This window comes from Phasianus colchicus, chromosome Z, assembly GCF_987193195.1.
Source record: "Phasianus colchicus chromosome Z, bPhaCol1.hap1.1, whole genome shotgun sequence".
In the NCBI taxonomy this organism is placed as follows: domain Eukaryota; kingdom Metazoa; phylum Chordata; class Aves; order Galliformes; family Phasianidae; genus Phasianus; species Phasianus colchicus.
Window position 1 is genome coordinate 31333857 of NC_143476.1, and position 27976 is coordinate 31361832.

At 41.0% G+C, this 27976-nt stretch overlaps 1 protein-coding gene and 1 long non-coding RNA gene across 7 annotated transcripts in view; one reads left to right on the plus strand and one right to left on the minus strand.

Annotated features, from left to right (window-relative positions):
- LOC116241789 (uncharacterized) overlaps window positions 1–27976 on the plus strand; it is a 138595-nt gene that overhangs the window by 2301 nt on the left and 108318 nt on the right. The gene's annotated exons all lie outside the window — the stretch shown is intronic.
- Window positions 10825–12308, minus strand: LOC149912790 (uncharacterized). The gene has a single exon (XM_090131768.1). It carries the CDS (start codon window positions 12306–12308, stop codon window positions 11295–11297), a length of 1014 nt encoding a protein of 337 aa, XP_089987894.1. The 3' UTR covers window positions 10825–11294.

Genomic DNA, 27976 nt, shown 5'->3' on the forward strand with positions numbered 1-27976 from the left:
TTTCCTGGACTGTGAGTGAGAGTCAGAACAGATGATTACAGTGGTACCTTCTGGTTTTTAAATCTACAAATCTCTGAACCTAGTCTTTCAATGTCTATCCAGCTTTCTATATCTACAGTTCTTTTCTTCTTTTAAGAAACCTATTAATATAATTGCTTAGATTTCCAGGGTTATTTTTATCTTTAATAATGTATTGTATATTTCTGCTTTTGAATGTGATTTGCTGATAGATTATTTCAGGTAATTCTTTCTTACTGCTACTCACTTTTCAACTGAAAAAATATTTATTTTCTTGAACTGTAAGGAAAAATGTAAATAAGAAAAAAACAACAGGTAACTCGAGTAGATAATTTCGAGTGCTTAGCTTTTGTGATCTTGAAGAAAGAGGCACAGAAGCTTATCATGACATTCTGATATAATGATAGTACTAAGGTACAGGTTGTAAGGTCTTTTTCAGTCTTGTTTTAAGAATAGGAAACAGCTTTTGTTCAGTACTGGAATTGCATGTGGTTAAACTGTATGCCCTTCATTAAAACGTATTAGTACGTATTCCCAAATTTTTAGCAGTATCGCTGATGGAGATCTTGGATTACAAATCAACTGTTGTGTAAGGCATATATGAATATAATTTATATAGTAATTTGTAGCTTATAGTAATTTGTCTTACAGTATGTGTAATAGGCCTATTTCTTAGCAAAGTGAATATTCTGAAATTGAAAAATATATATCAAATATAAAAGGAATAATACTATTAAAATAACATGGGGATTGTCAACTGAAAGCTGAAGTGATAGTATGCAAAGTGTCAGAAACACCTGAATTTTACACAATTAAAGTTTGAAAACCTAGAATTGAAAAGTGAAAAATTATTTCTTTATGAAGTTATTTTCTTATTCTCCTTAAAAGTACACATAGGTCATTGGATAGTGAGGTAGAGTAGTAAGCGAAATTGTGTGAAAATGGTTACAATTGTGTTGTAAGTACTGGCAATATAAGGATCTTTGTAGGAGAAGGTCACTGGGAGGAGTAGCATCTTTCATTGTTTTGTTATGGGTATAGTTCTTAAAAGTAGCTAAGTTTTCAGGTGTACAAGTTGTCTTTCAGGTCTGAAACTGACGGAGTAACTTCTGAAGATACAGACAAAATAATTTTTTAAGACAGAGTTCAAAGAAAACCTTTTTTTTTGTCAGGTGTTTTTTGAGTAAATAGTTTCACAGAATCAGTTCACTGTGTTGCAGTGAATCTTATGTTGGCCCACAGAAAGGTGTGGAATATCTGTAACAATTAGAAGCTGGAAATGATGGTGATGGAATTGGTGCATTTATTTGTGCATGCTTGAGTTTATATTGGCAAAAACTTTAGCTTAGGTGCTGAATACGATGATCTCTGGAGGTTCCTTCCAGCCCCTACAATCCTGTGATTCTGTGATTTGGGATTAGGACATGTGAAAATTACTACGTACACAAATTATTTATTTTAATTGAGTTGCAGATTTTTAATGTCCAGTGCAATTATGAATTTTAGTTTCCAGTTCCTTGATGACACTGAAGATGTTACTGTGGTAGTTGTTAAAATATTGTGATTTCACAGATAGATTTGAGTTTATTGTAGTATCTTATGATTCTATGATCTTATAAGCAAGAGGATAAAATCACAGGGATTTCTTTTTGTACCACAATATCTGTATGTTCAAAAGTCTCCCTGACTCTCCACTATGAGGTGCCTTTTTTTTCTTTTTTATAAGTCATTACTTCACAAATGCAACTCACTTTTTCCTTTAGAACTGCATATTAACAACATCTTACAATTAACATATGCAGTTAAACTTACTGTTTTCTATATGAGATGAAATAATTTTGTTTCTCTGTTTGTTTGAAACCTGAGAGGGAGTCTGTGCATCTAAATTTGATTGTTTGCTCTGGTGTACTATTAGGATTGTAGGGAGAAGTAGCCCAGTTCAAATATAATTCATATTCTTAAATCATGCTGAAGTGCCCGTATGCACGGCAATGTGTTTCATAAGCAAAAATGAGTGACAGTAGCATCTGTAGAATTAAGAATGTAAAACTCCCTATTTGCTATCATAGATACCACAACACAATTAATTTATGATTAGTTGAAAACCATTGTAATTGCTTGCATTTTGAAGTAGCTTTGAACAGTGTCACTGTAGAAAAAACCCGTGACTGAAGAACTGTTTCTGGATATAGGAATTTTTGGGTACCCTGGCATATTTACTCTAAACTTACTTGCAAGTGTAATGGTCAATTTACATAGCTGGTAATAACCAAAATTGTATTTATTTTTTCTGCCTTATTAGTGCTCATTGTTTTTTATATAGTGTATCAAAGCATTTCTGGATGAAATTTCTTTTTTCATCTGATTAAACTGAAGCTATCTTATTTTGCTTCTCTAATATTGTAACAGGGCAGTATATATTCCTTATAGTAGTTTAAATTTTTGATATACTGGGTTAATTGAAAAGTCTGCTGGAATCCATAAATGCTATTGAGTTTTGAAGCTGGTCTTCAACTTATTTGGGATGGTATTTTATTTTATTTTATTTTATATTTTATTTTCTGTGGGTAGTTGGAAGACTAAATTAGTGCATGATCAATAAATTTGAAAGGGCTCATCTGTGTACAGAAACTGACCTGTTTTTTAAGTGTTAAAATGATATCACATACGTGGTGAATGAATACAGATTTTATTGATGAAAAGAAGTGCCCTACATCAATACAGATATTCCTTTTGAGCATATTGAATAATTTCAGTATGTTTCACTTTCACACTTACATACTTGTGTGCAAACTACAGCTTGTTCTGATACATATTCTTTAATTAAAAAAAAATGCACTAGTTTATAAGTAGCTACTTCAGTACTTGATGGTGAAATATTGGTACCAAAAGGGAGTGGGTCCTAAGAACAACCTCCATAATTTTACCCAGCTTATTGAGTTTTTCACTTTATTCAGGCTTTTGTCTTGGCTTATAACCTAAGTGAGGCTAAATATTATTGTCTTTTGTGTATATGTTTGTGTGCCTTTGATGAAATTGGAACCCTCTGGCCACTTTCAAATATACTTGACAAGGGATGCTACAAAATTCCTGTAATTTACCTGAAAAGAGGTGACCATGCATAGAAAGAAACAAACTGGAAACATTTGCCTACTTTGATGAGGGTTTTTTTTGTTGTTGTTTGAAGTCGTGGTAATGGTGTATTCTATATGATTACCTGGGGAGTTAATTGGGTGTATGAGGCTGTCCTTGAACATTAGGTGATCTCTGTGAGCCTAACAAGGGGAATTGGCTGTGTTCAGGTTTCTGGGGGTACAAAAATAATGGAAAAATTGGAGTAATTTACAGTGAGAGTTTGTGTTTGTGGAGGAATGAAGAGTACCATTAGTGTAATCTGTTCATTCTGTGCTCTTTATTTTGTTAAGGAGCACAGGTCTTATGAGGAGTGGCTGAGGGAACAGGGATTGTTCAGTCTGGAGAAGAGGAGGCTCAGGGGAGACATTATTGCTCTCTACAACTCCTTGAAAGGAGGTTATGATGAGGTGGAAGTCAGCCTCTTCTTATGTATAAGTAGCAGTAGGAGGAGAGAAGAGTGGCCTCAAGTTGAGCTAAGGAAGGTTCAGTTTAGATACTAGGATTTTTTTTTTCCTTGAAAAGAGTGGTTAGGGGCTGGTTTGGGCTGCCCAGGGTGGCCATCGTGTCACTGTAAATGGAGGTGTTCAAGAAATGTTTAGTTGTACTATGGGACATGGTTTAGTGGGGAAATATTGGTGGTAGCTAAATGTTTGCACTAGATTATGGGTGTCCAACCTTTTGGCTTGTCCAGGTCACGTTTAGTGAATAGAAATTGTCTTGGGCTGCATAGATGTAAGTTGCTCCAAAAGTAATACTTTGTATTTTATTTCCATGGAAACTATAACAGATACCAAGAGTGCAGTAACACTATTTCATAGAGCAAATTCTCAGCCACAAAACACTATTTTTCAGCTACCATTAGTCACCAGCATTACCTTTGTATTTTTGCCAGTGATGAGCAAGAGCCTGCGCGACCCATATTTCCAGTGCTGAAACACATGGACCACCTCACTATGCTCACATTCACGGTTTGGTTTCCATAAGACATTCAGCAAGTGTTGGTGGGTGTCAATGTGTGCCATTTTTTCCACATGGAGAAATTCAGTGACACACTTCTTCTCCTTGCGCACTTCCATGTCAGATGCCATTCTGTCAGACTGCTCCTACACTGCCATCTGTTGCATGACAACAAAATGTATAGGAGTATTGTTGCCTCTGCTGCCGTACCACCAACATCCACCTCTGACATCGTGGCCCAATGTTGTAAACTAGGAGGCTTTACTTTTGGAGCAGCCCTCTCAAAATATACAATATTGTTAATATGTAAGTAACAAAATATTTAAAATATTTTTCTTAAAACATTAAAAAATAGAGAGAGTGGAACACAACCATAAAACTAGTGGGATGTTTGACTTTGTTTTTAAGAAACTAACACACCAGTCTGGTTTGATGGCAGTGATTACAATTCTTAGCGAAGTCTCAAGGTGTTTATCAGAGATTTTTGATGAGATTTTACTCTTCCTGTACTTCATCCTTGACAAAAATTGTTCAAAATGTGTTTACTGCCATGAAATAATGATACGAATAAGGCATGATTGGAAAGCAAAATAATCTCTGCTAATAAAGGGATATGGAAGTCCGATAAATAGATGAGAGTAGATTTTTTTTAGTTGAATATCTGATTGTAACTATATACATTCCATTTGAAAATTTATAGGTCTTGTATTTATATCAAGTGAAAATGGTCTTGCAAATGTATATTGATAATTTTTTTATTGGCACTCTTGAAACTCCAAGCTGTGTGGTGTGGTTGACACACCCAAGGAATGGGATGCCATCTAAAGAGACAGGCTGAATGGTGGTCCCAGGAGAATCTCATGAGGTTCAACAAAGCTAAGTACAAGGTGGTTACACCTGAGTCGAGGCAAACCTATCAGTACAAACTGGGGGATGGAAGAATTAAGCATAGCCCTGCTGAAAAGGACTTCAAAGTACTAGTGGATGGCATGCTGGACATGAGCCAGCAGTGTACCTTTGCAGCTCAGAAAACAAACTGTATCTTGGGCTGCATCCCAAACAGTCTGGCCAGCAGGTTGAGGGAGGTGATCCTGCCCCTCTGTGCTGGTGAGACCTCACCTGGAGTACTGCATCCAGAGGTGGAGTCCTTAGCAGAGGAGGGACTTAGACCTGTTGGAGCCTGTCCACAGGAGGGCCACAAAAAATGATCCAAGGGATGGAACACCTCTCCTATGAGGACAGGCTGAAAGAGCTGGGGCTGTTCATCCTGCAGAAGAGAACACTCCGGAGAGACCTGAGAATGACTTCTCAGTGTCTGAAGAGAGGCTGTGAAGAGGAAGGGGACAAACTCTTTAGCAGGGTCGGTGGGACAGGACAAGGGGTTTCAAACTTAGAGAGGGAAGATTTAGATTGGATATAAGGAAAAAGTCTTTTACTGTGAAGGTGGTAAGGCACTGGAAGCTCTGTTCCTGAGACATTGAAGGCCAGGTTGCAGGGAGCTCTGAGCAGCCTGATCTGGCTGTTGATGTCCCTGTTCACTGCAGAGGAGTTGGACTAGATGACCTCTAAAGGTCCCTTCCAATTCTAAGGATTATATGATTCTATTTTCAAATTTCTTTATCAAAACGAAAAGGGTGACTGCATTTTTGTTGCTGTTCAGAGCCACAAAAGGGATGGCTGCATTTTTGTTGCTGTTTAGAGCCTTGTGTTTAGCAGTGTATCAAGATGCACACAGTTATGTGCCATCACTTGAGTCAGTACTGCCAGCTGTGCTGGGCCATACACAGCCTATGGGCCACAGGTTGAACATGCCTGGACTGGATGAAGTTGGATGTAATTTCCAACCTTAGTGATTCTGTGATTTTTACCTTGTCTAGCAGAGAAGGAAAAGGGGGCTGACTAAACTGTTAAAAATTCTGAAAATGTGTGTGATATTATTACTTTTACTCAAAATCTTGCTGGCTGCAGAGCTTTTTCCACAGTATGAGATATGAATAATCATCTCCTACAGCTTTTTATGTGTACAACATCAAAGGTGCTTTTGGCAATAGGGAGTGTGTTTATTCATCTGGAGTGAAACTAACTGGATTTAAAACTGTGTGAAGAATTGGAGAAACTCATGGATGAGGTTGGCAAGGATGTTACAGTATCTGCCCTCATTGTGAAGACCCTTACAGTGTGAGGAGAATGTAAGCCTTGTGGAAAGAGCATGGCCTGCTGAGAAGTGATCAAATCCTTTAGATGTTATTCAGCTTCCAGCAGATGCCAGTATACCCTTGCACTGAGAATAAGTCAGGACTGTTTAAGGTTTGAGGAGGCAGGTAGTTGTAGTTGGAAACTGTGTTAGGCAGATAGCTGTGAGAGCTGCTTGGAAGCTTGCCTGCTGCAAAGGAAGTACACTTAATCAGATGTCTAAGTAGCTTATGTATGGAGGGGGAACTTAGCACTCATGTACTGTATTGGTGCTGATGACACAGGAAAGATGAGCACCTGTGAGACTGAACTCTTGCTAATACTCAGGAATCTATCTGACTTATGATAGTCTTCATGATAGTAATTGAAGTACTACTTCTGTTGCTGAGTCCTGGCAGGCAGGCAAAGCTCTGATTTTGTTAGGCATGAATGAAATTGTATCTTAGAGAGGAGAGATTAAGGCAGATGGTTGTTAATTTGAACGGGAAGTCTGAAAACCTTGGTTGATCACAGATCACAGGCACATTATCTCTTGGTATTTAAGTTGATTAAATGATCAGTATTTTGAGAAAAGACCTGGTTTCAAAAAAAAAAAAAAAAAAAAAAAAAAAAAAAAGGAAGCAATGGTAGAAGAAGAAATAACTTTTTTATACTCTTTATAAAAATATATGTCTTTAAGGGCTAAAATCCATTGGACCAAAGCATTTACATCCCTATTTACTGTTTTAAGAACTTTAAGCATACACCCTCTGTACTGACATGTTCAGAAACTTGTAAGTACTCATCCTCAATAGCTCTTTGTATTATTAATGTTCTCTCTTTAATAGCAGTAGATTGCTTAGCTGTTAAGCAAATATTGCTCTCATTTTTCTTGTTTATGTGTTGTCAGACTATAAATTCACTTGTGACAGTTTGTACACACAGCTTTTAACTTTGTGTTTTACAACAGGACTTACTTTGATGTAAGAATAGCAGATGGTGTTTCTAAAAAGCATTTTGAGATAATTTAAGCAGATATGTTATTGTTGAGAGGAGGTAAAATTATGTTACTTCAATTTTGACACTGAGGACTTGAAAAGTCTTTAATATCTTAGTTTTCAGGGCTTAGAGCTGGAGCTTCCATCAAAGCTTACTTCTACAAGATTTTCTCTTGATCTGCAGCATTTTTTTGATGGTAGTGTTGTAGTTTGTCTACTGTCAATCTTAAGGAAAAGTAGTGAACCAGTCAGCTTTTCATAGGGGAAATGGAGCTCTTCTGACAACTTGTTGAAATATTTTGATCCTGGGGTAGTGATGATATTGTTTGGGTTGTGTGCTTCTTGTTACCCTCTGTACTTTACAAAAAGTTCTTTAGAAGACAAGGCTGATATGACTTTTACTAGTCACTATTTAACATGAAGTCCCAGAAGTTTTATTTTCTGCAGGCATTATTTCTTCCTCCTGTAAATATCACTTCTTAAACCATGCGTATTTCTTATCTTACTCTGATTCAGTTACTAGCATTTAGTTCAGACAAGCTGATTTATTTACTGTTAAGCAATTTTGTCCCTCCGTTGACACGTTCACTTTTAATCTCTGTTCTAAACTTAAATTTTCAAGACTAAGTATGCTGGCTAAATCGAATACATCATCTATATTTAATCATTACCATGAAATCTTCTTAAAACATTGAATGCAAAGTACACGGATACCCTCTATTTTATGCTATGTGTCACCAATTATTAGATCACTTCATATGTGAAGCAAACAAAGAGGTAATATTTGCCAGAGCACAGATTTTTTTAAAATTTGTTAAGAACTGGCTATGATTGCTCAGCATTGTAATGGGACAGGTTGAATTTTGGACTTGCTTATGAATTTGCTGTGTAATTCAGGCAGTAGTGAATATTAACTTCAAATGAAGCTATGAAGAAGATGATTCACATCATCTTCATTAGAAGAACTAATGCTAGAAGGTCTGCAGTCAGTTATTGGTCAAAGAAAGGAGGATGTATTTCAGTGATTTTTTTTCATAGTTGGAATACAGAAAATGGTGCACTTAATTTATTTAGTAAAATAGTGTTTTCAGTATGTTTTCAACTGCTGCCTAACTGTAGTTTTGTCAGTTTCCACAACAAATTTTGTGCAAAGCTATGAACAGTCCAGAGAGCCGCACAGTAGTCAGCTGGAACTGGTATCTTGCTTCTCAGAAGCTTCTTGAGCTCCCTACTACTGAAAACTTGCCTTGTAAACTCAACACAAGATGTATTTTTCCCTTTGTACCTTAGGCTGAACAAAGCAAACACTGCCTTGGAGTAGAAACACATTTCTGTGGAGGGGAAAATGTGCACAGTGCATTCCATAATAAGGGTCAATCTAGAATAAAAATCCAGCTTGCCATCCAGGGAATCTTTTGAATACATCAGAAACAGATCTGCAGCTGCAAGCTGTGGCAAATAATGTGTTTAAGATTCTCATAAGATTCTCTTCAGATTAAGACAAAACAAAAAACACTTACCTCTTGAGCTGTGTTTACAGCTTTGCACAAACTTAGTCAGTTCCAATTCTTGGTCTGTTGTAGAAGGCAGAACAATCAGGAGAGTTTGAGGCTTCTGTAAAACAGACTCTTCATGAATCCTGTGCTAAAAAAACTGGTTTGGTTGGCTAGATGTCAGTAAATCTTTTACTTAATGTTGCAAGTGTCTGAAAGACATCATTTTTTAGAAGGCTTTAAGGTTTAAGACTCTTCTGCTTAAGTACTTTCCTTCTAAGGAAGTTATGTATTGTTAGAAGTTTGTGACATCCTCTCTGATTGAACTTAATGTGGCCCTTACTAGAGATTGCACTGCCTTGGGTCCTAAAATTGCCACATTGTATTATGAAAATGCAAATCTGCTCTTGAAGTACTTAAACTGAACACTCTGTACAATCCACGTTGCTCATCATCAGTGACCTAACAGAGTGCCTGTAAAGGTTTTCCCAGTGCGAAGAGGCATTTTGTATCCCTCAGAGTATGGATTTAGTGTTAGAATACTAACTGTAGGAGAGATTTGGACAGTTTGAATGTGAAACAGAGTGTGAGACCAGCAGGAAAAGGGAATGATGACATAGTGTGCATTTGTTTATTCTGAATCATAAAATCATAAAATTGTTCAAGTTGGAAAAGACCTTAAAGATCATTGAGCCCAACTACAGCCTAACCATACTACTGTAACTCTAACAACCCTCCGCTAAATCATGTCCCTGAGCACCACATCAAAATGGATTTTAAACATTACCAAACCCTTCTGTAAAGAAGGTTTTTCTGTTACCCAACCTAAACCTCCCCTGGCACAACTTGAGGCCATTTCCCCTCGTCCTGTCACCAGTGAGAAGAGACCAAGCCTGCTCTCTCTGCAGTCGCCTTTCAAATATTTGAAGAGAGCAATAAGGTCTCAGCTTCCTTTTTCCCAGACCGAACAGCCCCAGTTCCTTCAGTCTCTCCTTGTATGGCATATTCTCCAAGCCCTTCATAAGCCTTCTTGTCCTTCTTTGAACTTGCTCCAGCGCCTCAATGTCCTTTCTGTACTGAAACTGCCCCAAACTGAACACAGTACTCGAGGTGAGGCCTCACCAATGCCAAGTACAGGAGCAGGATGACTTCCTTAGTCCTGTTCACCAGCATTCCTGATACAAGCCAGGATGCCATTGGCCTTCTTGGCCACCTTTGGCACACTGCTGGCTCACATTCAGCCGGTTGTCCATCAGTCCACCAAGGTTCCTTTCCATCAGGCAGCTTTCCAGCCACTCCTCCCCAAGCCTGTAGGGTTGCCTGGGGCTGTTGTGACCAGAATGCAGGACCTGATACTTGGCCATATTGAGACTCATACAGTTTACCTTGGCCCACAGATCCAGTTTTCTGGTTGGCGTGAGGGATGGAACTCACTGGAAGTCAGAAGCATTGTTCTCTTTGCTCCCTGGCAGATCAGAGTAAAAACCTCGGTCTTCAGAAACTCTCTCATATACTTGATGTTTTAGTTTCAATCCCAAGTAACCCACATTTTCACTATTATAATTAGTGAACAATGTTTGTTTTCCTCTTCATATCATGGCTACTGTTCTTTTTCCTCGTTTCCTTTTATTTCCTCTCTGCCTTTCCCCTTCTTTTTGGGTGGTTGGGCCAATGGGCCTGCTGAGCCCATCACAGATACAGATCTAGAGATGAGAGCTTGTGAAACGTGCTGCAGTTAAGCAAGCCACATGAACTGGGAACTAATAGGTGTTCTGCCTGATAGTGCATAGATAGGCAGCTATTGAAAATAGCTCTACCTGCTGGTATTTTGTCTGCCTTCGCCCTCCCTTCAGAGGATCCCGCTTGCAGTGGCTCTGCAGCTGACACCCTGCACAGGGACCAGGAGAAGGATTTAATGGTGGCACATCCACAGCGGTGCTGAGAGCACTTGGCTCGCGTGTGGCACAGTGTTGGGTGTGGGCATGAAGGGCAAACCGTCTGGAGAGACGGACACTGGGAACACATGCTTCTGCATTTTAATCTTTTACTGGAAATGTATCTAAGCTGCTGTCATGGTTTTGTGATTTTTGGTTTTCAGTATTCCACATCGTAATATCATGTAGTGCACTGGGAGTTAAAGTGTTAATGCTCCAATTCAAGGCAGAAATCATGGGATCTGGCCCTTCCTGGTTGGGCGGTCAATTACTGCCTTGCAGGGGGTGTTGGAGGGTGTTTTCCTAGCCGTACCAAGCCTTTCAAGTTTGACTCGTTCTCAGGAACTATTTTTTATTTTGATTTATTAATCTCAATTTCAATTAGATTGTATTATATTGTGTTGTCTCGCATTCTGATATCACAGTTAGTAAAGTAAGTTTTCCTGCATTAGATCGTTGCCACTGTTTTCTTTTCCTCTCTTGAGTCTAGCTGGCATCTCCCTGTCCCTTTATCCTTTTTCTTCCCATTTTGTACGGCCGAGGGGGTGCCCACGGGCCTATTGCCCCTGTCAGGGGCATAGATAGATCTAGTTAACTCTGTGACAGCGCCTCTGTAGGCGCCGGGAGCGCCGCCTCTTGCAGGGCGGAGGATCGCGCTGGGCGCTGCCGGCCCTCCTCTTGGTGGGGCGCCGGCGCCCCCCAGCCGAGCGCTTCCTGCCCCGGCCGTGAGCGGAGGGGCCGCGGCTGCGGCGCTGGGCAGAGGGACCGGCTGCCTCGGGTGTCGGCTCCTCGCCGGGACCTGTGCCGAGGGCCCCGCTGGACGTGCCGGGGAGCTCCTCTGTGTCGGGACCCGCGGAGCTGCCGGAGGGCACGGCGCTGGGAGCGACGGTATCTTGCGGGGAGGCGGCAGGACCGGACGGGGTCGCGGGGCCGTCCTCCTGCGGCTGGGCAGCTCTAGGATCTTCGAGGCCCAGCAGCCTCCGGGCCGCCTGGCCACACTGGCTCTCAATGGTTGTGATGAGGCCATCGATGAGTGGTACGGTGATGGGTCCCGTGATGTCCATTATGGACCGCACTAGGATGTCCCTGTCTGGCCCCACCTGGCACAGGAATGCCAGGATAATGCTCTTTATCCATTTGATCTTCCACCAACGCAGTTCCCCATTGCGGCGTAATTCCTGCTCCAGCCAGGGCATCACCGGGTTGAGGATGTCTTGTCTCTCAGTGAAAAGTGTCGCCCATTCCTCCAGCAGGAGGCCGCCAATCCACTCCAGCTCTTCGGCCACGGGCTCAGGGGGTGATGGTGGAAGGGGTGGAAGAAGGTCCTCATCGCTGTCAGGGCCAGTAGCAGTGGTGGTGCCGAAGCCGACGGGCACCGGTACTGCAGGCGGGGAGACGACGCAATCCACGTACTGATTGTCTCCCCGCACGGAGACCCGGATGGTCTCCATGGCCATCCTGCACAGCGGGCAGCTGTCCCTCAGCCTCGCCCACCGCTGGATGCAGCCAAAGCAGAAACTGTGATGGCATGGAATTGCGCAGGCCATGTCCTGCCGCACCTCGCGGCAGACAGGACACATCCATGCCTCTTCTGCAGCCATGATCTTCTCGCTGCAGGCACTGGGAGAACCGAGGATGACGAGTTGTTCTCCTTCAACGCAGCTGCGGCGGTGGTGTCTCGCCCTGCAAGAGGAAGGGAGGTCACAGTCACTCGCTGTCCCAGGGTGTGCGAGTCCTCTGCAGAAAGCCCCCCCCAAGCCCGTTGTTGGGCCATCTTGTGCTCCCCGCTGGCACGGGGCCAGGCTCCCCACGGCTGCCCTGAGGGACCCAGGTGTCCCCGCACCACTCACCTCCGCTGCTGCGGGTGCGCTCAGTAGGGTCCCGGCTGCCTGCACTAGGCAGGGCCAGGGAAACAGAAGCGATGCTGCGGGGCACGACCCAGCACAGCACAGCCAAGAATTTGCTCGACCTCCAAGCCTCGCAGAGCTGCTCAGCACGGTCCAGGAACGAGCCAGACTGAGCCAGGCTCTGCCGGCACCCCACTATGAGCAGTGAGGGCACAGCTGTCACAATCGTCACCTGGTGATGTCACAGCCTGTTGCTTGGGGACATCACAATGGGCTGTCCGCCCCCACAGCACCCACCCCTGTTTAAGATATTACCTCCTTTTCCTGTTCCTGATTTGCTGTACCTTCCCCTTCATTCCTGTCAACCTTTTATGCTTGACATTTGACATGAATGCACAGGCCTTTCTTTTTCTCTGATTAAACCAACTCTAATTGTTCCTGCATTTCCTCTGTTTCGTCAGTAGTAAATTGTGGATTTTTCACTAATGTGTTAGGTAGAAATTGGGTTTGGCATTCTCCTCTTTTTGCTTCAGGAATTCTGTTTCAAATGTTCCCTCATTGCTCTTCTGTCAGCACTCTCCTGATGCTTTCCAGGAATACTTTCCATTCTCAGTTTGGGAATATCTTTCTTTCTAAGTGCTGCATCCCACCTGTAGGGACTGGGTGCAGGTAAGATTCCTGAATTCCTTTGGGATGGCTTGATGTGAAATAACAGTGATGGTCCATGCATAAACATTATCATGAATGGGAAATGTGTATAGAACAACTATCCTGGAGGCCTTGGCCCTCTCACCAGTATATCTACCTAATTTTTATGGGAAATCAAATTAAGCCTTGAATTACTTAACTGTTGGGAAACCTTGCTTTAGCAACTCTAGGAGGAAAGAGTGAAAGAGAGAAAGGGCTGTGGGAGGCGTGGAGAGAGATCACCAGTCCTGGATCCAGCATCTGACCTACCAGTCTATTCCCTCTGGGTGTGGAGAGAAAAGGTCCCCCCTAAACTTGTACATGTCCTTACCTATAGGCCCCAGTACCTGGACTTTTGGAGGCTTCTCTTGTCCCGTTTCCAGGACTGGTTGAGACACCTATCAAATCACGAGAAGTGACATCAGACACTCTCCTGTGGCTTAGGAGTCTCTCAGGGTACTGCCGGGGCTCTCAGCACAGTGACTTGGCCTCATCCCTCACCCTGAGGTGGCTTTCACTTTCATTGGCTGTCACTGAGGGAACCAAGCTCCTCACATCATAAAAGAAGATAAAGTCTGAGGCCACCCAAGGAGTCTGGGACACATCCCTGGGATGTGACGAGATTCATTTCAGAGTCCTTGAGGAATTTGAAGATGGAGTTATAAGGCACTTGCTATCAGAACTGAAAACTAATGGCAGTTGAGATGTCCCCACTGACAAGACAAAAACCCTACCCTGGCACAATCTGAGGCCACTTCCTCTCCTTCCATCAGGCAGCTTTCCTGTCACTCTTCTCCAAGCCTGTAGGGTTCCCTGATGTTGTGATCAAAATGCAGGACCAAACACTTGACCCTATTGAAACTCATACAGTTAACCTTAGCCCATCGATACACTCGATCCAGGTTCCTCTGTAGTGTCTTTTTCCCATCAGGCAGATCAACACTCCCTCCCAACTTGGTGTCATCTGCAGACTTACTGAGGGTGCACTCAATCCCCTCATCAAGATAGGTTATAATAATGTTTAATAGAAGCGGTCCCAGTACCAACCCCTGGGGGACACTGCTTGTGACCAAATGCCAACTGGATTTAAGTCCACTGACCACAACTCTTTGGGCCCTGCCATCCAGCCAGTGTTTCACCCAGCGGAGTGTATGCTCATCCAAACCGTGGGCGGTCAGCTTCTCCACGATAATGTTGTGGGGGGCAGTGTCAAAGGCTTTACTGAAGTCCAGGTAGACCACATTGACAGCCTTACCTTCATCCACTAAGCGGGTCACCTTGTCGCAGAATGAAATCCTGTTTGTCAAGCAGGATCTACCATTCGTAAACCCGTGCTGACTTGGCCTGATCCCCTGGTAGACCTTTCATTGATCCATGATGACTGCTGAGTTATCTGTTCCATGAGCTTCCTTGGCACCAAACTGTAGCTACCAGGATCATTTTTCCGGCCCTTTTTGAAGGTGGGCATCATACTTGCCATTTTCCAGTCCACTGGGACAATCTCGATAAGCTAAGACTGTTGAAAGATGATGGAGAGTGGCCTGGCAACCACATCTGCCAACTCCTTCAGCACTCCAGGATGCAATCCATCTGGCGCCATGGACTTGTGATTGTTCAGTTTTCGGAGTAGGTTCTAAACCACCTGATCATGGATTATGCAGGGCCTATTTGGTTTCCATCCCTATCTACCAGTGCAAGTGGCTGTGTGCCCAAAGAATAACTGGTCTTACTATTAAAGACTGAGGCAAAGAAGGCATTAAGTACCTCAGTTTTATCCTGCCTGGTTGCTTGGTCACTGTGTTGGCCTCACCATCCATCAAGGGATGGAGATTCTCCCTAGCCCTTCTTTTGATTGTATGATTGCATGATTATATGTAAAAGTAGTGTTATGGTTCTAGTCAGTGTCTGCCTCTCTTTTCCCAGTTTGGAAGCCAGTCAGCTCTCCTAATCAAGTCTGTGAGCCAGTGGATTGTGAATTTAGCTGTAAGTGGAAATTGGAGCCTGAGCATTTATGACTGTATGAAAATTCTAATGTCCAAGTGTTAGGTACTGAGATTGTGTGCAGTATCTTGCATGAAGTCTGTAGAACTAGGAGTTCCAAAATCCATATTCAGAACTTCACTTGAACCGATATTCTAATTTTTAAAATCAACTTAATATTCGTTTCCAAAATGTAAAGGACAATCCTCTGAAGTATCTGTAGGAATACACCCTAGAATTCAACTCAGATGGACTTTCTGTTATGTTTAGTCCTCTTTGGCTCTAAATTTTATCAGATGCTTGACGTATTTGTAAAATATCATGACAAGTTTCTATTGCTTGAAAAGTTATCCTTTATTATGTCTCTTATTTGTCTTATTCTGTGTCTTGAGACTTATGCAAAGCTTTTCTGAACAACTTGTCAGTTTCAGCAGCTTGTTGCTGGCATCACACTCTCTCCTTTAAAACAGTCCATTATGTAAATGACAATTCAATATAAGGGAATTGTTAGACTACACATAGGGGTAGGGGTGAAGATTTTTGGAATGCATGTACTCAGCTGCTTCATGAAATTTCATTTCACAGTTGGAAACCTGACTCCTGACTAGAGTTGTATGATACTTGCAATTTTACTTTGACTGTTCAAGTGTAAGAATGGCTAATTTTGCAGAAATACGGTGTGTTTAATCTAGATCAAGAGTGTCATACTGCTGTAGAGCAGGTAGTTCTTGTCTACAAAAATAGCCCAACTTGAAATCTTGGAAACCTGAAGCAGAAAAATCTAATTTTCTTTCTCAGTTGATACTCAGATTGAATAAAATGTTATTTATTCCCTGTCTTGATCAGAATATAAGATGAATAACATTTTGTTCTTATCTAAAGCCGTATAATCCAAAGCAGATTGAGAGTCCAATAAACTTACTTATTTCTTACTATTCTTGTAGCGTTTAGCCTTGTTAATTGAGCTAAACAGGTTGTCTTGCTGATTCCTCAGAATGGGGAACAGGAGACCTGAGTTGTGAATTTTAGGAGTGGGAATTTTGCTGGTTTTTGCTTTGGGAAAGGCAATTATATTTATCAGTAGATACTGTTGAATCATGCATGGGCGCCTAAAGCTGCGTGTTTGAATTCTGTGTCAGAATTCAAAGACAAATTTGTCCACTTGTACTAATGTGGGCAAAGATATATGTAAGCATCTCAGTTTCCCTGCAGTTGCTCTTTCCTTTTGTGTATAATGTCATCTGTCACCTTAAGTTCTCATGCCTAACTTCTTTGACACCAGAACTTTTTCTTTTAAATTATATGTGAAGTATAAGATATAGGAGCATCTCGTCTCTTGAGATTGAGAGTGTATGCCAAAAACTGTTCTTGCCTCTACGATGCATTTCCTTTCATAGCTCCTGTGAAAACGACTCACAAGTCACATGACTAGAGTTAAAATGTATTCTGGTTTTTATCTTTTTCCCCAAATCTAGAGGCTGTTTTTAATGCTGTCTTGACAGCCCCTTGGAGCTGTTTTATCACCGTGTTTGTCAGTCCCTGTAAGCAGCTGTCCCATACCAGTGACTCAGTGACTCTTGCTATAGTACACACCAGAACATACACAGCTGAAGAAGCAAAGCAAAGGCTTAATCATACAATAGAATGATAGAACCACTAAGGTTGGAAAAGACTTCCAAGATCATCCAGTCTAGCTGTCCACCTATCACCTGTATTTCTCTCTAAATCATGTCTGTCAGTACAATATCTAAACATTTCTTGAGCACCTTCAGAATTGATGACTTCACCACCTCTCTGGGCAGCCTGTTCCAGCACCTGCCCACTCTTTTGGAGAACAAATATTTCCTAATGTCCAACCTGTATCTCCCCTGGTGCAACTTGAGGCCATTCTCTCTAGTCCTATCTCCCTAGTTACATGGGAGAAGATGCCTACCTGCCCTTCACCACAACTTCCCTTCAGGTAGCTGTAGAGAATGATAAGGTCTCCCCTGTGCCTCTTCTTCTCTAGACTAAAAAATGCCAGTTCTGTCAGTCACTCCTCATAAAGCTGGTTCTCCAGACCCCTCACCCGTTTTGTTGCTGAACACGCTTCAGAGCCTTGATGTCTTTCTTGTTGTGAGGGAACCAAAACTGAGCACAGTACTTGAGGTACATCTTCACCAGGGCTGATTACAGAGAGAGGGCTATGATCACTTCCCTGCTCCTGCTAGCAGCACTATTTCTGATACAAGCCAGGATACCATTAGCCTTCTTGGCTGCCTGGGCACACTGCTGGCTCATGTTCATCTGAGCACTGACTAATGCCCCCAGGTCTGTTTCCTCTTCACAGTCTTCCAGCTACTCTACCCCAGGCATGTAGCATTGCCTGGGTTTGCATGGCCAAAGGTAGGACCCAGCACTTGATCTTCTTGAACTTCATCCCAGCCTCTGCCCAGCTATCCAAGCCTGCCTGATTCACACTGTAGGGCCTTCCTACCACAAGGCAGATCAGCACTTTCTGCCAACTTGATGTCATCTGCAAACTTACTGAGGGTGTATTCAGTGCCCTCATCCAGGTCATCAGTAAAGATTTTAAACAGGACAGGCCCCTCTACTGACCCCTGGGGAACACCACTTGTGACCAGTCACCAGCGGGATTTAACTCCATCACCACTTTCTGTGCCTGGCCGTGCAACCAGTTCTTTATCCAGCAAAGGGTGTACCTGTCCAAGGCATGGGCTGCCAGCTTCTCCAGGAGAAAACTCTGGGAGCTATGTCAACAGCCTTTCCCTCATTCACCATCAATCATAGAAGGAGATAAGGTTAATCAAGAAAGACCATTCTTTCATGAACCCATGCTGACTGATCCTGATCCACCAATTGGCCCGCACATGCCATGTGATTTCTCTCAAGATGATCTGCTTCATAAGCTTTCCTGGCACCAAGGTCAGGCTGATCAGCTCCCCAGATCCTCCTTACTACTCTTCTTGTGGATGGGAGTCACACTGGCAAGCCTCCAGTCATCTAGAACCTCTTTGGTTGGCCAGGAACACTGACAGATAATCGAAAGTGGCTTGGTGATCACCTTTGCTGGCTCCCTCAGCAGTCTCGGGTGGATCCCATCTGGTCTCATGAACTCATGGCAGTCCAGGTGGAGCTGCATTCCATTGGGGACTCTTCAATTTCAGTGTTTGCAGTAGGAGTGTCACAGAAAGGATGCTCTTTATGTCTCTCAGGTTGGCCATTCTGCTGTGGCAGAAACTTTTACCTGTGTTGGTCTGAGTGATGGCCCCATATCTTCCTTCTGTGGATCACAAGACTTAGTTTGACACCAGTATGTAGTAGATCACATGATTTTTATTTCTTTAAAGGTTTACAGAAATACAAGATTGGAAAACTATTTTAAGAAGATGGATAAGAAAGAAAATGGATATTATCTTTTAGAATTTTAATAATTTTAATAGAATTCTATCATGGTTTTCCCCCTGCTTTTCATAGATCTGTAGGCTAGCTGAAGTTGAAGTGTATTTCTGAAGACAATACATTCCAGTTCCACTTCTTAGAGCAGGGGGCTAAGGGCCACGCCTGTCTGAGTTTTGAGTATTTCAGTGGGTGGAGATACCATGGCCACTCTGGTTAATCCTTTCCCACATTCAGTCTTCTTCACAATAAAGAAGTATTTCCTTACATTTTAGTGAAATGTTCTGCATTTTAGTCTGTGTATGTCGTCTCTTGTTGGGTCACTGCATACCACAGAGTAGTATTTGGCTTCTTTTTGCTTCAAGGAAGAACCCTTTGCTAGTAAACTTGTTTTCTAGAAAATATACTTCTTTGGTAGTTTTTGTATGCATGTATGTATGTACGTATGCATAAATACATGCAACATAAGTAATGTTCCTTGCTATTAAAATTAAATAACCAAAGAACATTACATACCTGTCCCTTTCTTAAATCAGTTTCTCTTTAAAATTAACCTGATTAGTAAATATACTGTATGCATGTTTGAATATGTAAGAATCTGTTTGTGTGGATAGGTAGACTGAAACACCAGGCAAAATAAGAAATATACTGTTTTCTGCTTAGCTGTATGACTTGCTGCTTGTCTAACTTCTAACAATTACTTTTTAATCTATAGAAGTGCCACATCAGTTAGAAGTTCTTGTGAATAGTAGAGATCCTGTAAGAAAATAACTCAAAACTGAAAAAGTTCCAGAGGCTTAAATTGCAGTTTTCATTTCTAGGTCAAGAGTATCTTACCCATGGACAGTAGTTGCAGAGAGGTAGGAGGATGGAATCAGAGGAAACTCTGGAGGCAAAGTTGGAGACAAATATGTCAGGGAAGTGTATGTGGGGAACAACAGATGAAAAGAGACGAGGGATGTAAATTATAGTGGATTGAGTATTGCATATTTGTGATATCAACAGCTTTAGCTCGAGTTTTATGTTACCATTCAAGCTTGGATTCAACAAAGTTATTTGGTGCACAGATGAATGATATTACTCAAATGTGTGCTGAACTGCTTTCCAAACTGTGAATGCCTTTTATAAGTGAGCCTATGTTTATGGGTGTATCTGAATTGCTTGCTAAATAAAAATAAAATTGTACTAGTACATAGTTCTGTAAATTAGTCTCCAAAGGACATGTGACTGTAATATGGAAACACCTGTTAAAACCCCTGAAATGTAAAACAACACTATAATAATCACTTCTATTATGCTCTGGTGCTTGTTTTTTTCCTGCTGAAAACAATATATTTGTTGAGAATGTAAGTATTTTTTTCATATCCGTTACTCTTTCAGTTAAGCATTTCATCAGTAAACCAATGTCCTTCATGATGTATGGAAGCGTACCTCAGTTGGTGATACATGTGATTAAGATAAAATATATTTATGATGCTTCTTAGCTTTAATTTTGATAATGTTGAAATTTCTGTGTTACATTAATACTGTGGGTATCATCTCCATTATGTGTAAGAATGGTTTTAACATATGATAAGCTTATGAATAAGCTTTTCTCCTGAAGGTATTGATATGTATCAGTATGAAAAAAAAATTAAAGTCCCTGATTATTCATAATTTTTGGGCTATATAGATGCTTCTATTTCAAAACTGATCAGTAATTTTTCAGTTGAAAAGGAATTATTATTTTTATTTTGATTTAAAAATTACAGTGAGTATGTAGGATTTTCTCCTTCTACAGATTTCTAAGAGTGAAGCAGGGATGAAATAACTACTTGCTCTTTTTGTCTTACTATATTCTTTTAGCATTCTGTGTTTGCTCTTACGAATCTGCTTATGTTGTTATACTTCTAGGAACATTCATGGAATCTTAAGCTGATGTTCTTTTAATAGTAACCTTACCTTTACCTGTAGTCCCAGCTTTCTCATGCGGGCTTTCCAGGCTTCAGGCACACAGTGCTGGCTCATGTCAAGCTTTTCATCCACCAGAGCCCCTGTGTCCTCTGCAGGGCTGTTCTCAATAAACATGTTGAAGAACGATGGTACCAAGATGGAGCCTTTGTCAAAAGAGTATTGCCTTTGTCAAAAGAGTCCCACTCATCAGTGGACTTCAGCTGGACATAGTTCCATTGACCAAGCCCTTTGACTGTGATAATCCTACCAATTTCTTTCTCACTGATAGTCAAGTCTGGATTTTAATTCAAAATAAGCTCAGGGCCTCAATTCAATAGAAGAATTATTTCATAAAAGATAAAAAGACAGATCCCTAGTACAGAATAGGAAAAATAATATAAAACATTGACCTGTGACAATTCACATAATACCTGTAAGTAGAGAGATTCTAGAGTTCATAGAATGAAAAACCTTTCTTCTGCTCTACATCTTAATCTTAAACAGTTTTATACTAGAAAAGAAGGTACAAGAGGCTGAACTGCATTCACCTTAGGAAGTTACAGAGGACTGCTCTGAAACTAATGCCTGCTATTTTATTATGTTGGCTTGTGACATCAGAGTCAGATGTTGGTATGGCAGTAGAGGTTGAACCTTCCCGACAGTATTCCATTATATTTTGTTGCTTTGTGACAGATGGCAGCAGAGGTGTGGTCTGACAAAACAGTGTCTGACATGGAAGTGTGGATGAAGCAAATGTGTGTCATTGAATTCCTCCATGTGGAAAAAATGGCATCCATTGACATGCATTGATGCTTACTGAACATTTATGGAGACCAACCAGTGGATGTGGGTGGTCCCTGACAGCCATGAAGATTTTTACAAGCTCAGTACATAGGCTATAGGTCATCGCTGCAACTAATGGTGGTGGCTATATTGAAAAAGTATTTAGTAGCTGAGAATTTGCTCTATCAACTAGTGTTACTATGTTTGTTGTATCTGTTTTAGTTTCCATGGAAATAAATACATTACTTTTGGAGTGACCTTCATAAATAGCTGATAAATGAGATAATATATTAATATTTATTTCATAGTTCCTATATTAGTGATATCAAATTGAAGAGAAATTTGAAAAAGAAAATCCCAAAACCTCAGAACCTTCCAATAGTTCAATTTTTTTATGTTAACATTTGGCTTGGAGTTAAGATACCTGAAACAAAAGCAAAGTATATATGATATCTCTTAAAAATTAAAAAAAAAAAAACAAAACCAAAACCACTTTTTTTTCTTCTAGTAATATAACGTTAGTAGCATGGTGATTGTTTGCTTTCTAAAGTGATTGCATTTTACCTTCCTGTCTCTAGAGAAAGGTGCAGGAGTTCCCTTAATCTGTGTCTTGGGAGGTAAATTTGAAACAGTATCCATGCTAAAGATGAACAGTTGTCACTTGAATTATCATTATTTTCTCTGGTCCCATACACGAGTATAGTGATAGCCACAGGTTAATTTACTAGCTTAATGATTGTTACTTGCAGCATGCCAGATTTTTTATTTAATTTTAATTTTAATTTTAATTTTTCCATAGACTGTACATTTATTTGGAAGACAAAGAGAGGAGGTCAAGTCCATATATAGAGTTCTTATTTTCTGGTTACTTTCTCATAGAGAAGGAAAAATCCAATGAATGAATTTGATTTTTATGTAGTAATGTCTTTTAATATAAGAAGTACCCACTATATGGTCTCTTCTACAAATAAACTTCAAGATGATAAGCTGTTAGATTGCTACTATACTGAATTACTTAGGGGAGGAGCCTATAATGGATATGATGGGATATGTAACATTCCAAGCAGCTCAGGCTTACATATTCCAAATATGAACTGAGCCTCAGAAGCAGATGCATTAATATCATGCTAAGCCAGAGCTGGTGCTGCTGTACAGACAGAAAGCTTTGACGCTTGTGACCGTCAGCTAAAGCAGAGAGTTCAAATGAATTTTAAGGGAGGCAAAAGAGTGGGGGTGGGGAACAAATGAGGTGAGAGTTAAAAATTTAAATGATAGGGGTCTGCTAACTCACTTGGGCTGGAACGACTTAGGAGATGCTGACATGAAAGGGCACTAGGGGATATGTGATCATAATGAGAAAATGGGGGAGATTATGTCTCCAGCTGTTACAGCAGTAGCTAGAGAAAAAAATTTCTTTGAAGGACCTCTGAAGGTCACTAATTTATCAAGAGCTAACTATCTTGCAAGTAGTGTTAACATTTCTATTGTATTGCCGATGTTGAAAATGTCAATTACTACAATAAGCAGTGCCATTTTCTGGTACAAACTGAAATACTACAGTGAATATTTAGTGAATGCAATGATTTTATTCAGTCATCTAATGAAAAATATTTTTGCTCAAGATGAGGAATAGGATTAGATTTTTTTTTTCTATATGGTGACAAAACAATAATACTAAGTGCTATAAGAAAGTCTTAGGCAAGCATAATTTGAATTGTAGTTGTAGGTTTCCTTTAAGTATTTTTCTATCTTATAAATACTCCAGCAGCAATGTAGACGAGTTTTAACAGTGTCTTTCTGGTACTATTCATGCTAATTTATAAGATTTACCACAATTACTATTCCTGAAAGCTAAAAAATAGTGAGTTATTTCATGAATACATAAAACAAGGTCTTTGAGAAGATTTAACAGGACTCTTAAAATGAAATATTTGTCTCAGATATAATTTGAGCTGGCTACAAAATTGAAGTGCACTGTCATTCCTGACATTCATAAAAATAAATTATTATGTATTGTTTCCTTCTCCTTGTTTCTGAATACAGATCAGTTTGAAAGAAACTGTATGCTTTCATTCTCTTGTTTCTGTGGCATTAAGGGATTGCTCTGTGCATGAAAAAGAGTACATCCATATGAACAGTAGGACATCTCTTGTGAATTTATGTATGCTAAAACAAAAAGATTAATCTTTTTAATAACTGGAACTTTATAGAAAAAGCATATTCACAAATCTCATTCCTATCTTAAGCTAATTTCCATATATTCATTAGGACATCTGATCTGCGGCCATTTTGGAACATAACATTTATAAAGGATTTTTTTTTATTTAAAGGAAAGTCAGAGAGCGAATGAGAATTCACAACATTTTGTAGTTGTGAATATATTACATATAGTTCAGAGTTAAAAACTTGATTGTAGAGAAATGAGTGAAAGAATCTGTTGATTAAAGAACAGTATTTGTCAGTTACTGATATTTGACTAGAAGTTCCCTTTGATGGTTTAAAGGAGGTTTTTGTGTATCCTTCCCTCACAATGATGTTTTACTACATTTTCATCTTTATCTCTCTGTATAATTAAATATATACAATGTACAGTACTTTGATTTTCATCTAATTTAGGCATTCAATACTGACCATAGTAAGACTTGAATTCATAATGACTCTTGTTTATCACCAGCTATAATTTTGTATTTTATAATTTTCTATTGAGTCTTAGAGAAATATTCAGTACTGGAATGAAAGTTGGTGTCTTGGAATTCCATGTGTATACATAATGCCATATTTAAATTTAACTGATCAAATGTTCAGTAGGCAAACAACTTTACTGATGGAAGTTTTTAAGTTGGCAGTTTAAAATCAAAGGAATGACCACATGAATCAGTACAGATTGTGCATGTTAGGGGATGACTTGCTGGAGCTGAGGCTCACCAGCCTGTCATTGCCTAGGTCCTCCTTCCTCCCTTTCTTGTAAATGGGAGTAATGTTACCCTTTATCCAGTCCCTGGGTACTTTGCTTGACAGGCACGAGTTTTGAAATATGATAGAGAGTGGCTCAGCAACCATATGAGCCAGCTCTAATGCTGTAATGCCTTTACTCTCTGCTGAAACAGGCTAGGTGGAAAAAAAAGACAACAAAAAAACCAAGAAAAGTATGACAATTTTTGTTCAAAACAGATAAGTGCTGGGAAGCTGAATATGTGTGTGGGTGCTCTCTTACATGCAAAACAGTACGCCTCAGGATGAGATGTTTTCTGCCATGTGGGTGGATGTCGGCTATTAATTTTTCTATCACAAGGATCACAGAATCACATAATCACAGAATGGCCAGGGTTGGAAGGGACCTCGAGGATCATGAATCTCCAACCCCCCTGCCACATGCAGGGCCACAGACCTCCCCATTTAGTGCTAGACTAAGTTGCCCAGGGCCCCATCCAGTCTGGCTGTGAACTCTTCCAGGGATGGGGCATCCACAACCTCTCTGTGCAGCCTGCTCCAGCACCTCACCACTCTCCCTGTAAAGAACTTCCCAGTGATATCCAACCTAAATCTTCCCTCCCTCAACTTAAAACCATTTCCTCTTGTCTTGCTGCTATCTGCCCTTTCAAAGAGTTGATTCCCCTCCTGTTTGTAGGCTCCTTTTAGGTATTGAAATGCTGCAGTGAGGTCACCCCGCAGCCTTCTTTGCTCCAGGCTGAACAAGCCCAGCTCCCTCAGCCTGTCTTCATAGGGGAGGTGCTCCAGTCCCCTGATCATCTGTGGCTCTCCTCTGGACCTTCTCCAACAGCTCTCTGTCTTTCTTGTACTGGGGGCTCCAGACCTGGACACACTACTGCAGCTGGGGCCTCACAAGAGCTGAGTAGAGGGGGGGCAATCATCTTCCTGTCCCTGCTGGCCACCCCTCTTCTGATGGAGCCCAGGACACTATTTTCCTTCCGAGCCACAAGAGCACACTGCTGGTTCATGTTAAGCTTTCCATCCATTAGGACCCCCAGGTCCTTCTCTGCAGGTCTGCTCTCAAGAACTGCTCCTTCCAGTCTGTATGGATGCTTGGGATTCCTCCGGCCCAAGTGCAAAACTCTGCACTTTGCTGTGTTGAACTTCATTAGGTTCACCCAGGCCCACTTTTCAAGCCTGCTGAGGTTCCTCTGACTGGCATCCCTACCTTCCACCGTGTCAACCGCACCACTCAGCTTGGTGCCGTCAGCAAACTTGCTGAGGATGCAAGTTTGACATGATGACTCGATTCCGTCATCGATGTCATTGATAAAGATGTTAAAGAGGACCGGTCCCAAGACAGACCCCTGGGGGACGCCGCTCGTTACCAGCCTCCACCTGGACATAAAACCATTAATCACCACCCTCTGTCTGCGGCCTTTCAACCAGTTTCTTATCCATCGAGTGGTCCACCCATCAAATCCACATCCCTCCAATTTGAAGATGAGGATGTGGTGGGGGACCATGTCAAAGGCCTTGCTCAAGTCCAGGTAAATGACATTGGTCGCCTTTCCCTTGTCCACCGATGCTGTCACTCCATCATAGAAGGCCACCAGGTTGGTCAAGCATGACCTTCCTCTTGGTGAAGCCGCGCTGGCTGTCATGGATCACACGCCCTTTCCTCATGTGATCAAGCATGTCATCCAGGATGATCTGTTCCATGATCTTCCCAGGCACAGAGGTGAGACTCACTGGCCTGTAGTTCCCGGGGTCCTCCTTGCTCCCTTTCTTGTAAATGGGAGTGATGTGGCCCTTCCTCCAGTCATCCGGGACCGCACCTGACAGCCACGACTTTTCAAATATGATGGAGAGCGGCTCGGCAACCACCTCAGCCAGCTCCTTCAGAACCCTGGGATGTACGCCATCCAGCCCCGTAGACCTGTACACATTCAGTCTCATGGGGCAGTCTTGGACTTGCTCTGCCCTTACAGTGTGGGGGGATTTACCACCCCAGTCCCCACCTAAAGGTTTAGGGATGCAGGGCTCAGGGACTGAAGAAGTACCAGTGAAGACCGAGGGAAAGAACTCATTTAACACCTCAGCCTTCTCTTCATCCATTGAAGCCAGTTCTACTTTTTCATTTACCAAAGGAGGTACACTTGCTTTGTCCTGTCTCTTCTGGCCAATGTACCTGTAGAAAGTCTTCCTACTGTCTTTCATGCCCCTCACCAAGTTCAGTTCCACTCTTAACTATCCTGTTGTCATGGTTTTATGATTTTTGGTTGTCAGTATTCCACATCATTACATCATATAGTGCTCTGGAAAGTAAAGTGTTAATGCTCCAGTTCCAGGTACCTATCTGGAAGAGAAAAAGAACTACATACCCCAGAAGACTGTTTGCTGTATTGTTATCATTTCTGCTCAGGGGGAACAGATATAAGGCCTTGGTAGGTCATCTGACCTCTCTTTTTTTTCAGGGTCTCCTCCCTGCTGCTCAATCGGACTGCAAATCTCACCTCAGTGTTATGGTGAGGCCTGTCCACCTTTTGGACACTCTCTCTCATTATATTTGATTTATTAGCTTCAATTCTAACTATTGTATTATGGTGTGTTATCCTGCATTCTGGTACTATATTTAGTAAATTAGTTTGTTTCTCCTCAGATCATTGCCACTATTAATTATTTTGGGGTCCCTTTTCTGAAGAGGTAGATTTGTGAAATCCCTCCAACCCCACTAGTCATGGAACTGGGCTGAACCAGCCTGTAAACTGTTGACACCTGAGAAAGCAGCACTAAAAAAAAGTTAAGTAAGATTTTGTATTCTAGTATAAATATATCACATGAAAGGCATACAGAATAATTTAATCCAGATAATTTTTTCCTTGACTACTGAGTTATTTTTGGAAGTAAATTTGCTAAATAGTTTATCCTTTAGGACTATTTCTGAAAATAAATGTTTTAAGAATTTCTCACTTTGTGAAAAATAGTTGAGAGGAAGAAAGTGTAACTATGTTTTTAAAGTCAATTTGAAGTAATGTGAGATTTTCTTCAGTAGTAAAATGATATGGATGTACATAAATTATGAAAATTTATTTAATTATAAAAGTACTCCAAAGCATTGCTTTGGTTAGATACCTTAACTGTTTTGTTTCTTAGATCTTTATGTGCTTTCCCATCTTCAGTTTAACATAAGATCAAAATATTTCAGACATATGTAGTAAAATTTTTGACCTTGAAGTGATAGATGCTCTCAGTATTAGTTCTTTGGTTTGTTGAGAATTAATGAAGGGTTACGAATAGATTTCTATCAGACTAAAAGAAAGACAGAATCTACCTTTAAGTATCTAAAGGGGAGCTATGGGAAAGAAGAGTCTTTAGTAGGGTCTGGTGTAGTAGGGCAAGGGGGAATGGTTCCGAACTAAGAAGGGGAGAGTTTAAGGTTGAATATAAGGAAAAAGTCTTCTACAGTGAAGGTTATGAGGCTCTGAAACAGGTTGCCCAAAGATATAGTGGAAGTCCTATCCCTGGAGACACTCAAGGCCAGGCTGGAGGTGATCGAGCTGTAGGTATCTCTGTTCATTGCAGGGGAGCTGGACTAGATGACCTTCAACGGTCCCTTCCAACTCTAAGGATGCCATGATTCTATTTCATGAAATATCTGAATTGGCTAAGAGAAGAATCTGCAGAAATAGAACTATCCAGAAAAAAAA